Source organism: Alternaria ethzedia, assembly GCF_023757985.1.
Source record: "Alternaria ethzedia strain BMP 0044 chromosome Unknown scaffold_10, whole genome shotgun sequence".
NCBI lineage: Eukaryota > Fungi > Ascomycota > Dothideomycetes > Pleosporales > Pleosporaceae > Alternaria > Alternaria ethzedia.
Window position 1 is genome coordinate 717,690 of NW_026056203.1, and position 12,940 is coordinate 730,629.

Consider the following 12,940-nt stretch of genomic DNA (forward strand, 5'->3'; position numbering starts at 1 on the left):
GCGATGAGGAGAGAGGTGGGAAGATGCATCGTGAGGGACGTTCGTTGGGATAGCAGAAGAGACGGAGTGGAAGTAGACTAACACCACACGGCGCTGTTATAAGATTTTGCTTTGTATCCGATGCCTTACATCGGTCGAAGAGACAAGAAAACCCAGGAACGCAGGCCTGTATATAGTATATACCCCATGCTACCTAGGTACTCTTACACCCACCGCCTACACGGAATACGAACTGTACTCCTGGATATTCCCTCGCACCACCACGTTCCCAAGATAGAAACCCACCAATGCGTTTTCATCTACACGCCATATAAAGCCTCGTATTGTAACCGGGAGACGGGTGAAGGAGGCTCAACGAATATGCATTTAGCCTACCGATTCAGCACTATACAGTGCATGCGAGGTTGTATACCGGCAATACCAACTGCATGGTAAGCCACCCCTTGCTAACGACCGGGTGCGAGTTCCGGTAAGCAAGCCTCGGTCCGGGGCGGAGGGATGGGTCGACCGGTTGGACGTTTTGTAGTCGTGACAGATAAGTCGACTTTTGAAAGTCGCATAATCGTAGTTGTGGGAAGTGTAAAACGAGACTCTTGGTAAGAACTTGATAACCATATGGCATTATAAAAACATCTACACGCCGATGCAAGACAGCTAGTCCAGCAGGCCCGCAGCGAGCGCCTCCATATCCTCCAGCGTCTCCGGCTCCTCCACTCTATGCGCCGCCTTAGCCTTCTTTTTCCTCCTCTTCTCAGTCTTCTCCTCATCCTCAGAATCAGACTGGAACCACTTCTTCTGCTTCTTCGGCTGCTCTTCTTGCTCTTCATCTTCCTCGTCACTGTATTCCGCGTCCGCCCTGAAGTTTGCAAGAAGATCCTCACCGGGATCGGGAAGCTCGACACCCGCATCGTCACTATCGTCACCAGCTTCACCAGCTTGCTTAGCCCTTTCTCTTTCTTTGCGTTTGAGCAACTTCTCCTTCCTCTTCGCCTTTGCAGTCGCTTTGTCCTCGACATCAGCGGCCTGAACGACTTCTCGTGTTGCTTCGATGAACTTCTGGCGTTGCTCTTCTGGTAGACCCTTGGCGCGCCATTGCTCTTCGTCTTCGAGTTCGTAGATTTCGTGCGGGTTGCCGTCGTCGTCGTAGACGAGTTTCTTTCCCTTGTCCATGAGTTTGGTGAGCTTCTTCTTGGATTGGAGGAGTTTCTCGCGGCGATTACTGTCGACAACGATGGGTTGGGATGCACCAGCAATGTGAACAAGGCGACCGCCGGGCGGGACTTCGGGAGCCTTCTCAGCGTCAACATCGCTGGCATCGTCTTCCGCTGGAATTCGCCGTTTTATGGCCATGAAGTCGTCGTCGGCCGCGTTGTTAGTCGCTCCAGCGCCACTGAATTCGTCCGCTGGGCCCTCTTCATCCCCATCCCTGACCAACTTCCGATAATGTTCTCCCAGAACGTCCTGGTTCTTGCGCTCGAACATGCGGTCGTACTTGGTTCGCACAGGTTTGTCTGCCTTGGCCGTCTCTTCAGCGTCGGAGGAGTCCGAGACCTCGATCATTTGTCTTGATGCCTGCTTCTTCTGTCTGCTGTTGTCATCCTTCAAGAACTTGATCTTTGGCGCTCCTGGCAGACCCAAGCTAGAGGCGTATGCTTCCAAATTGTACTCTTTGAGCTTGAAGACTTCCTTGTCTTTCTGTAGATATATCGACTTGACGTGCGTCATGAAGGCCTTTTGGCCAAGATACTTGAGAGCTGGATCCTGGAAGCACATGTTCTGTAGCTGGTCCTTGATTGACTGACGCTTCTTCTGGCGCACGTTGATCATCTCGACGGGTACTCTCTTAGCCTCCAGACGCTTCAGCATACCCTCTTCTTCGCTTGGTGCCAAGAAGAGCACTCCTCGTCCCTCCCGGTTGTATCGTGCTGTTCGACCGACGCGGTGGATGTAGGTGTCGACATCGTCGGGGCAGTCGACCTGGATTACAAAGTCAACTGCTGGGAAATCCAGTCCTCGGGCTGCGACGTCTGTAGCAAATAGGCAGGAATGCTTCGCGGCGGAGAACTTTGCGGTGGTGTCAAGTCGAGCTCCCTGCTTTTGACGACCATGGATGTGGAGCAGCGGTATACCAGGTTGCATGTGACGGAAAGACTCGTAGACGAATCGAACAGTCTTTGCAGATGAAAAGAAGCAAAGAATCTTCGACTTCTTGCTCGCTTGTATAAAACTCCAGAGGGTGTCCAGCTTCTCTTCGATGGGGCAGACTATGTAGTTTTGCGTGAGGCCCTTTGGAGTTGCGCTCTTGTCTTCGGCGTGTACAGATACGTATTCCGGGTCTTGGAGGCTCAAGCGCGCAAGGTCGGACACCTTCTTTGATTGGGTAGCAGAGAAGAGCAGCGTCTGTCTTTCCTTGGGGAGATATTCGACAATTGCGTCCACGTCGCGCTGAAAGCCCATGTCAAGGATTCGATCCGCTTCGTCCAGCACCAACATCTTCAGATCGTCCACACTGAAGGCTGCTGTTTGCGACAAGTGCTGCAACATGCGACCGGGTGTTGCGACGACTATGTTCATCTTGGTCAGAGCCTCCCTCTCATCCTGTAAGCTCTTTCCTCCAATGAGCAGACCCGCCGCAAACATGTGTCCATGTCGTCCGATCTTGCGCAGGACGTCGAATATCTGGATGGCGAGTTCTCGAGTTGGGGATAGGATCAAGGCGCCCAAGCCGGCGTCGGGGCCAATGTGTTGTAGGCGGTACAGATTCTCTAGGACGGGAATGATAAAGGAGAGTGTCTTTCCGCTGCCCGTCTTCGCAGATCCGAGGATGTCGTGTCCCTGTAGAGCTAAGGGTATGGCTTTGGCTTGAACGTCGGTCATAACGGCGAAATGCGACGACTTGAGGCCTTGCTTGGTCGGGTCGGAAAGCGGGAGGTCGGTGAAGTCTTTGTATTTTCCATTCTTAGGGTCCTGCATGTACAGTCAGTTCATTGCGCTCCATGTCTCCTGTATATCGGCGCGTTCATACCAGCTGCTGGACGGCCTGCTCCAGCTTCTCCACGTCCACATCGTCGCGCTTCCTCTTCTGGAGATTCTCCCTCTTCTTGGGCTTGAAAGGCCGCGTGTGACCAGTGATGCCAGATGCGACCATGGCGGCGCGATATCGAGTCTTCGGCTTGTTTCGGTGTTGATGTCGACTGGCGCATCGCGAGAGAACTTTTTGGTGGAGAACTTTCGGCCTCGGTGGGTCCGTGCGCTTCGCCGCGGGGATTCGCGCATTCACGCGCCATCGCATCGCGAGCTGCTATTTTCACTTTCACTTTCCAACACCACTGGACTGGGCTTAGTGCGGCGTGCAGAATTCGCCTTGTTCACTTTTCGACCTCCAATCGACTACACACCATATCATCTACACTCGACTCCAAACAACGCGTCTACAACCCACCATGGCGGACGACGATATCGATGCCCAGCTCGCAGGTCTCGGCAAAGAACTTGACAAGGACGCTGAGATAGACCGTAAGTTGAGATCTATGCTCATTTCTTGATATGTAGCGACTTAGACTAACAAATCCAGGCATCCGCAGCGTCTTCAGTCTCGACGCCTACGCCGTCCTCGGCCTGCAACCCGGTGTCCCCGAATCCGACATCAAGAAAGTCTACCGCGCCAAGTCCCTCCTCATCCATCCCGACAAGACCAAGAACGAGCTCGCCCCCGATGCCTTCGACCGCCTCAAGAAAGCCCAGACCGTCCTCCTCGACGAGAAGCTGCGCGCCGAGCTAGACGAGAACATTGCCGATGCGCGCATGCTGCTCATGCGAGAGAAGAAGCTCACAGCCGACGACGAGGAGACGCGTGGCGAGGAGTTTGCGAAGGAGTGGAGACAGAAGGTCATCTGGGTCATTCGAGACAACGAGATGAGGAAGCAGAGGCAGCAGAAGGCTGCCATGAGAGAAGAGGGACGTGCACAGAGGAAGGAAGACGAGGAGATCAAGGAGCGCAAGCGGAAGAGGGAGCAAGATGAAGCTTGGGAGAAGACCAGGGACACGCGCATCAACAGCTGGAGGGAGTTTGCACAGGGAAAGAAACCAGAGGCCGCGGATGGTACAAAGAAGAAGAAGAAGAAGGTCAAGGCTCTGGGATGAGCACCTCCAGTGTCTCCTCTGTATCCCGCATACAAGATCCGCTGTCCCAGAGGCGGTAGCCATCACAGATGCCCGGGATCTAGCGCTCTGTCGCCTGCGCCCGGTTATCTCAAAGGTCAGCAGCCGGCACCCTTGAACCATACTTTCATAACCAAGATACCCATTTGTTCTTACCACTGCATACACAATAAACACCTTGCACTATTCACCTCAGTCTCTGCACGTCATATTGAATGAGTCTCGCCCCCAACATCCTCATCTCGGCTGTCACCCTATCTCGCGTTCCGCCTCGCCTGGTAGGTTGGAATGCGCGAACAGTGTGTTCGTCGCCAGCATTAAGGTTTCGCCAAACTACAGTAGCTGTTTCACATATCGAGGCTTATAGCACTACAAGCGCCACGGGCCGTAGATCTACATGCTCTGGACAACCTCATTTCACATTGCACTCTGATCGGGTACTTTGGACAGGGGAGAATGGGTAAAGGAAGGACTCAAAGATCCTTCATATTCTCTCATGCCTATTCCAAAACTGTATGATACAAACAAGAAACTCATAATAGCCAGCATATTCTGCGCTATCTATCTCCAAGTGTCCATCCAATCCTCTGCAACATTCGAGAAACCAAATGCGGGTATATCCTCCACCTGGCCTAGCAGCCAATACTTTCACAACCGAAAAAACCCCCACTCCCCCCATAACTAGAACTATCTTTAGAGCTTGTAGCCAAACTGCTTTCGCTCGTAAATGCGTGGTATGTACAGGTTCACATATATACTTCCGGACTTGTATCCGGGCCTCTCTTGTCGAAAGAGAGCGTGGTACCTCGGCGGTGGATGGTGATGAGGTGGACCAAGAATAGAAATGTAGTTTGAACCATACGTGACTGTTGTTGTCCTTGTAATCTCCCGTGGTGTGTTTGTCGTCGGTTCAGACATCCGACAGGTGGGTGGTATAGATATATTGGTGGTCTGGCGGCTGAGACGTTGTTCTGTCTTCCGCTCCTTCTGGTCTTTCACGCGAATCCATGTCTTGCCCAAGGACCCAAATTGGCCCCCCACTCGCTACTCCGCCGCCCATCAGGGAACGACAAGTACTCCCGCCAACACCCACGGACCTCCAATTCGTGCGTAAACGCGTTTACTATACAAGTGAGGCGGGGAAGCGACTCAGAACCCAGTCCCGGGTTGACGATGAAACACCAACGCGAGGGCACGGATCAACAGTGGTACAAGACGTGAACGCACCGTACGACGAGGACTTCGATAAGAACCGCAAAGACCCGCCCACAAAAGCAACGCATACGAAGAGAGAAGATGACAACACGCACCACAACGCTGTCAAGATCAAGCCAGGTTTCCAAGCCACCCACCGCCGTAACGATGACGAATATGCGACGTATAACCAGAACAGAAGCAGAAGCCAGAGCCAAACGGTAACGTACGCACGTCAAGCAATGCTAATCGCGACGAAGACAAGAGCAGTGATATCGATAGAAAGAGCAGGACCATGAGCGCGCTGTCATATGCAAGAGATGACGAATGGGCAAAATCCCAAAATATGGCTTGTTACGACAAAACATCGCAGAAGAAAAACAACACGAGTGGGTAACCAACGCCCCAAAATGCAAGGACAGCAAACAACGACTACCGCAAGCAAATGCAACCCAAGAAGCGACAAGTAAGATATCGTGAGGAAAGAATTGTCGTATGAGATGAGATCCATGTCGTCGTCCCGTCCGTGTGCAACATGCGCCATTCCCGCCTCCGCTTCGCAAAGCGCCGAGTTTCAGTTTCAAGTCAGACAAGGGAACCCGACTGTCGGTACCCTCCGCACTTCTAACGCCAGCCCAGCCACGAGCCACGGCCAGCCTGTTGGAAACACGCATGATCCCTTCTTTTCGCGCGAACCGCAATGACCCCGCTGCACGCACCAATTCCAATCTTCCTCACACCGGCCGACGCGTCTCAGGAACGGGAACGCATTGCAACGTCAATCAATCGACCTCCTCCTGGCTTTGACGATCTGACTTGTCTGGTCTAGTCGAGCACCTCATGTATATTCAACCGCCGCCGCTTGCCCATGTCAGGCGACTCGGGCCTCCGCTGCTCGGCGCTACTCGACGGTGAGTCGTGCGTTCGCACACGCTCGCGTTCCGCAGCGCTTGTTTCGACGTGGAGCGGGGAACCAAGCGGCGCGGGCCCTGTTCGAATGGGCGGCAGATGGAGGCCTTCGAGACGGGGAGGCCGGTTGAGCTCGCGGAGAGGTTCAGATGTTGCGGCTGGGGGACGCGCTGGTTGTGCGTATGGCGAAGGGTATGCGCTGCTGGTGGGCTGCGGCGGGACTTGGTAGGTCGGGAAGTAGCCTGATTCTGGGCCTGCGGTGGGAGAGTAGCCGTACGAAGGGCTGCTCTTGTAAGAGCTTGGACTGAATGTGGGGAGGGACGTGCGGATGGAGGAGATGTTGATGAAGGGCGAGTTTGGTCCAGAGCTTGTCGTTGAGGTTCGACGCTCTTGATGCGGCGTGAATTGCGAGACTGCTGTCGGTGCGGACATGGCCTGAGAGGTATGTCGTGATGTTGAGGGCGCTAACTGCTGCGTTAACAGAGTCGGTCCCGCGTGTCTTGGTGGTGAGCACACGACGAGCGTCACAAAGTACAGAGACGTCCTGGCAAGCCGGATTTGGACCGACAGCGACTGGTACTGTCCACTAGCCGGCAGACGAAAGCTGAGGTACATGGGCCGATTCGTGTACCCCTGGGTGACATGGTCAATGTCTTGATCCTGGACCGACTCCATCACCGCGCGCATGGGATCTTGTCCGACCGGGGTGATGGGCGCCATGTACGTCGGCTCACGTTCGTCGCGCTCATCGCGCAAGTCGTTTCGCAGCTTCTGCATGCTCTCGTTCTGCCGCGCTTCCAGAAGCTCGCCAAGATGCTTGCCCCTGATGTCTCCGAGGAACGATACGAGGTCCGCGAAAGCCTGGTTTGCTTTTTGTATCACCAGGTCCAAATTTAGGTAAACGACAGGCAGCTTTTGGTACGCCAAATTCGGTCCCACACCGTAGGGAGGTGCCTGCACTCCGCTGTAGTCACCCACGCTGTTGGGCGTGTCCCGGGGCGCAGACGCAGCGGAATGGAGCTCCTTCTGGTGCGCAGTACTCTCCAGACTTCGTTGAGGTTCGAAGGGTCGATATTGCTGAGATACTGGGTAAGGCGCTTGATGAGCGTGAGGTTCGGAGGTAGGTGGCGCTCCTACGAGCTGGCTAGGTGGTCTTCCGTCGTCTGATCTAGTGAACTCTCTGTCGTCTCTCAATCGTGGCCTTCCTCTCTTTTTGTGCTGCACATCTTTGCATGTGTCCTGTTTGATGCGTTAGATCACTCGCCAGAGTTTGACTTCGCGCCGCAAAGACTAACCTGCTTTCCAGAAGCGACGCAACGGCCACATGGGCGTTGGACGTCGCAGCTGAGATGTGCCTTCTTGCAGTTAACACAAGCTGACGCAACGTGCGCTTTTGTGCGTCTGGCTGGCTTCGTCGGTCTTGACGGTGGTGGTGCAATCATCGCACCTTGCTGCACCATCGGGCCTCCGTGCTGGACTCCAGCATAAGGGGGCAGGCCGGCATTTTGATAGCCATATCCGTAGCTATGCGGAATGACATGAGGGTAAGATTGGTGCTCGTGAGCACGTCCGGGTTGGTAATGGAGCGCTTGACCCCTGTGCTGGGGTTCTCCAGGGTAAAGTGGCCGCTGTAGGGGAAGAGCATGCGCTCCCGACGTAGACCGCGGATCGTACAGCGATGGTAGAGTCGGCGGTTGAGTCAGGCTGTCCTGTCTCTGAGATGATCCCGGCGGAGGGTAAGAGAGGCGCGCAGATTCAAGCTGTGCTGTTCGACGAGACGGGGAATGAGATTCTGACATGGGCGGAGACGGGTAGCCCTGGTGCTCAGACCTGTTAGGACTGAACTTCGACCGGAACTTGGCAAGGCCGTCTTCAGGTTCTGAAGGCCGCCCGAATGGCGTGGTAAGGAGTGAGGTCGGACCAGGTAGCACCAGGCTCTGCATAGTTTGACCACCGCGCGCTCAAACGCCGCGTAAGCAGCAAGAGCACAATGATTAGAGGTAACGCTGGAGCGGACAAGTGGGCTGTCTCGCACGATGCCCTTGGATCTGCGAAGTAAGAGTGCACGGTAGGGAGATGTTGGTGTGGCAGTATGATGAGGCCTGCATGGCGTCCCAGGTAAGCTAGTGCACAAGCGAGGAGAAGATCAAGACAATGACCAGAGGCAGGGCATTCCCTTATGGTTGGACAGTCGCCGAATCGATAAATGCTCATGTCCAAACAAGTTTCAATACAGGGTGGCGGCATTGTGGGCCATGAAGAGTTTGAAGGAAGACACGGCCTGAGAGGCAAAAGAGAGTGCATGGAAATACCTTTTGATAGTGGGCGAATGGGGTCGACAACAGCGATGTGTCTGGTTAACTCGGCGTCAGAATGGAGACGGTGTCGGACCAGTGTCGGCCTTGTGTCGACGGCAGCGGCAGGCAATGGGGCGGCGAGAAAGAGAAGCGGCGAGGTGGTGGTGTTGTATGGGGTGGGACCAATGAGGGAGTGGGATGGCGACTCGTCGTGGACCAGAACAGAAGTCGACTCGGCGGACATTCCCCAGTAATAACCACAATCGGTTATGGAGATTCTACTCACAGATCTTTGCTACATCCCTGTCAAGTCGTGCAGGCGGGCCATCCAGGAGAAGGGGGCCACGATGAGTTCCGGGCAACGGGAGCAGGGAAGGGTGCGTCTCGGGGACTGCTACATGCTTCCCTCGTTCGGCTGATGGTTCTTCGACATTTCTGCTAGGCCGGTTTCCCAGTCGGTCGATGCACCCGCGGAATCACATATGCACGGCCGCCAGCTGTCTGCGTGCATGGGCGGTGCGGGTTGGGGAGCCTTGTCAGAGGCCGCTCAACCCCCTGTCTTCCGCACCGTCCTCGAACCGGGGTGTGCTAACGAGATATGGTCGCGCTTCTGCGCGCTATGCACCATTGTTTTGCAGCCGCCCAGGCAAACTTTCAATTGAAGCATAGCATAAGTCGGCGCCCTTAATCCTCGGCGTGCGCTTATGTGCGACCCAGTAATTGCCTTTTTGGCTGCGTCCGGCAGCCACGGCGCCCACGAGAGGAGAATTGACGGTCAGCTAGAGGCCGCACAGCAAGGCAGTTATATTCACCCACGCGAGCCCTGCCACCGGCCGCCGCGAGGTGAGCAGGCCGACAGGTGTGGCTCCCACTGACAGGCCCGCGGTTGTGGTGCACTATCAAGACGCTTGTCACTGTCAGTCGCGCTTCCGGACCCTTCAGACCAACCACTTGCATTGATCGCCTCGCAGGCCTTTTCGCACCGACCGACGGTCGCAGCGGAACATCTCGCCTCGTAGCGGCTGCGCTGCATGGACTGCCGGGGAAAGCTTGCTCAGGGTCTTGCTGTCGCGAGCTGCAAAAGCACCACTGCGCGCTGATGACGCACTCCGCTGGCGCAAACTCTATCGCGACTAACAAAAAATTGGATACACATCCGATGCCACGATCGACACTCGGATATGGCTGACAGGGCCGCGCCTGTGTGTGGAGTTTCCCGTCGATGCATTGGAAGCAGTCGCTCTTTTCCCGAAAAGCAACTCGTCATAATCCCCTTGAACAATCGACGCTGTGGGGTGTCCTGCTTCGTCATGCGACACGCTACGTCTAGTGGCATGGCGCTGGCGCTGTAAGCTTGTATGGCGCGGGTGATGGATCTGGCAGATGCAATGTGCTCTGGTTCAGAACGTGCAAGCGACGGTAAGCTGCATCCGTGGCACCTGGTCCCCGTAGTAGCTGCTGGATAGTCTTCTGTACAGTCTCTGGAGCATGTCGAGGTCGGGATGTGGCGCACACGCTTGGTACCTTCTTCTGCATGCCCAGCGCCGTGTGCAGGACAGGTCAAACAGCGGACTCGGTGCATTTGAGACGATCCCCTCGACCTGCAGAACATGGCCGGGCGGTCCAGTGTTCCAGCCGCCCGAGGTGGTGTGCCTCGCCGTGGCGTCGAGTGCTGGGAGCAAAGCGTACACATAGTGCCCATGGTCAGACTAAGCCAGTGGTATATCATGCATCCGTTATAGGCGTGGGCCGTGTCGCATTGGGATAGCACACGCAAAATACTCCGGTGGGTATATCGATCGCACGCTGGCGCTGTTGACGATCTGCCCGTAAACTGCCCGAGCGACGACGGCATGACCACCGATATTGCTCGTCTTATTGGAGTGTGCGCAGCATTGACGATGCGGGGCCGAAGCTCACAAAGTAATCGCAGCCAGCCAAGCATGTCATGACAAGTCGACGATGCTGGCAAGATGAGGCCTTCCATGCTGCTGCCGCCAGGTGTGTGAGCAACGGCACCAGCGTTAGTGTGCCGACTGCCCCATGACGGCTACCCAACCGCTCTTTCGCATGTAGAAGGTGGAACGGCGACTGCGGCAGGGCAAACTTGTGATGCTGCACCACGGACGAAGGCCATATTCACCGGTGATGCTTGACCCCAACGCGGAATAGCGGTAAGCTGAGCCGACTGCCGTGAAGATCGATGCCGCGTCTAGGGCAGAGGTGGGTGTGTATACCTCTGCACTAGCTGGGAATAGCGCATCCTGCCACCAGCATTGTATACTCGTCCTCCCTAACCCTCATCATCTCAATTTGTAATTGTCTAATGACTTCAATACTTGCGATCTGCAGCCACAAGGCATTGCACATGTCCCGTCACCTGGGAAGTGCAGGGACGCAACGTGCTCGCCAGTGAACCTTGTCCGCACATGTTCACTCTGCTCTCTGCGGCCTGAACCGAGATCACGACGCAGGGGGCATGACTCGAGGCCGGGTCCTGCATGAGCGTTTCTTCTTCCTCCGTCGGGGCAGGTCATCCGGATCGTACAATGACTAGCCACTACGGCCGAGCAAAAGAGAAATTTCCATCCTGTACAAATGTGTCGGATCCGCCCAGCTTTTCGAGTGGGTCGTGATTGGCCCCCGGCGCGGAAAATATAAATCCAACCGACAAGGCAACGCGAGAAGCCCAGGACTAGACCTTGCATTTAGCCTCGTCGAGGATTGCTGAGGTCCAAAAATAATCACAGATAGCGGATATTTCGACGTTAACAGCAGGTCTTATATCGCCTGCAGATTGCTCTCATCTCTCTTTACGGTTCCCCGAGGCTACGGCATGCGCATAACGGCCTGTCCAGGGTCTCGGGATTACTGTCCTTTCCCGGCGGGCCCTGCCGTTTCGTTGATTCAGGTGCAGCTCTCTGTTGAGCTCCGTTTGATGCCAACCCTGATGCGATCATCTGCAAACTGATGGAGCCCTGTCATAGTGCTACAATGCCAGCATCTCGAGTTTGCATCGCAGTGTCTAGAGCTGATAAGCCACGAGTCAGCCGCTTGGCCAGGACCCGAATATCACGACAGGCCTGCGGGCGGGATCTACGAACCGGTGCTCAGGACACGTTGTGCCAAAAGTAGTCGGCTACCAGGGACCCTCGCTGGCCTCTCCGTTTCCCCTGTGGTCCTTGCATGCTTGCCCGTCGCTGGTCCCATTGTCGATTTGCGACTGGGTGCGGGCCGGGCAGCTCCCTGGCTGGTCTCAGTGCCCAACAGGTGTCCAACTAAGACGTGTTATTGCCGATATGCTCCTCGGAGCCTCTCTGACACATGCATTCTTCGATGCGGCTCACGCCTGGCTTCAAGGCACCCTGCAGCATCTCGTGACACAAGGCAAGCGAGCCCTGCAGGATTATTCGCTCACCCCTCGACGACCTTGGGTAGTCTCATCAGGCCCGCAACGGAGCGAGAAATTTCCGTCCGGTAAAGTGCTCTATCAATACCCAAGAGCCGTTTACCGAGATACGAAATGTGACTACGCCTACATCTACCCGACTGGCGATAGCCTAGACTGCGCCTCTCCGACGACAGCCACGCCGCAGCCGTTGGTGCGCAAATGGCTCGTTCAGGCGGATGATTTTCATCGAAACCCACAAAGAGTTTCGCAGCGAGATTGGCCCTTCCGATTTGGGCTCTTGCGAATATCAAAAAGCCGTTGACGTGAAACAAAGTTTCTTATGCTGTGCCCTGCGCACCGCGGCACGGAGACCGAGCCCACGGGTGCAGTAGCAGAGAGGGCTGCCCTCAACACGCCACGCATCCCACCATCGCATGGCAAAACGCGCTCCTGTGCGACCATGCAGAAAAAAAAACACTCAGTGGCGGCTTCTCGAAGGTCGTCGGGTAAGCCGCAGATGGCTGCGTGCAGAAGGATTATTGAAGTCTGGCGGCGTTGGCACTAAACAGGGGCTGGTGTGCACCCTTACAGTGCACTCGTCCCGGCTCGCAGAAATCTCCTCGAGGAATGACGTGCCTGCCCACAATATGCCATGGGTACCCGAAGAGGCCCCTATCCCTGCTTCGGACCTTAATCACAATGGCGTGAGATTGGGAGGCGCTTCACCCAATACGCGGACTTATACGCGGTCGCCTGTCAGTGTCAACACTACCCGACGTCAATAGACGCCGGCAACTCTATCCTAGTCGACAACGTGTGCATAGTTTGGACTACAGCGTGACTTGCAGCTTGTCAGTCCCAATCCGACCACACTGGTGGCAGCTACCGCGCCAGCAAATAAACCTTGGAGCAAACCGATACATGCTCGATACAAAAAGGGACTGCGTCGCACCGAAAGAAATCGTGTCTAAACTTTTCAATCTCGTCG

The 12,940-nt window shown here is 55.4% G+C and overlaps 3 protein-coding genes across 3 annotated transcripts; 1 reads left to right on the forward strand and 2 right to left on the reverse strand.

Moving 5' to 3' along the window:
- Positions 1 to 654: 654 nt before the first annotated feature.
- DBP4 (ATP-dependent RNA helicase dbp4) lies at positions 655 to 3,148 on the reverse strand (the record flags this gene model as incomplete). Its single annotated transcript, XM_049376754.1, has 2 exons — positions 655 to 2,967; positions 3,026 to 3,148. 2 exons carry the CDS (start codon positions 3,146 to 3,148, stop codon positions 655 to 657), a joined length of 2,436 nt encoding a protein of 811 aa, XP_049233610.1.
- Positions 3,149 to 3,443: 295 nt separating this feature from the next.
- J4E87_005139 (uncharacterized protein) lies at positions 3,444 to 4,143 on the forward strand (the record flags this gene model as incomplete). Its single annotated transcript, XM_049376755.1, has 2 exons — positions 3,444 to 3,516; positions 3,575 to 4,143. 2 exons carry the CDS (start codon positions 3,444 to 3,446, stop codon positions 4,141 to 4,143), a joined length of 642 nt encoding a protein of 213 aa, XP_049233611.1.
- Positions 4,144 to 6,180: 2,037 nt separating this feature from the next.
- On the reverse strand, positions 6,181 to 8,207 carry J4E87_005140 (uncharacterized protein; the record flags this gene model as incomplete). Its single annotated transcript, XM_049376756.1, has 2 exons — positions 6,181 to 7,503; positions 7,560 to 8,207. The coding sequence occupies 2 exons, from the start codon at positions 8,205 to 8,207 to the stop codon at positions 6,181 to 6,183; spliced, it is 1,971 nt and encodes a 656-aa protein (XP_049233612.1).
- Positions 8,208 to 12,940: the final 4,733 nt, after the last annotated feature.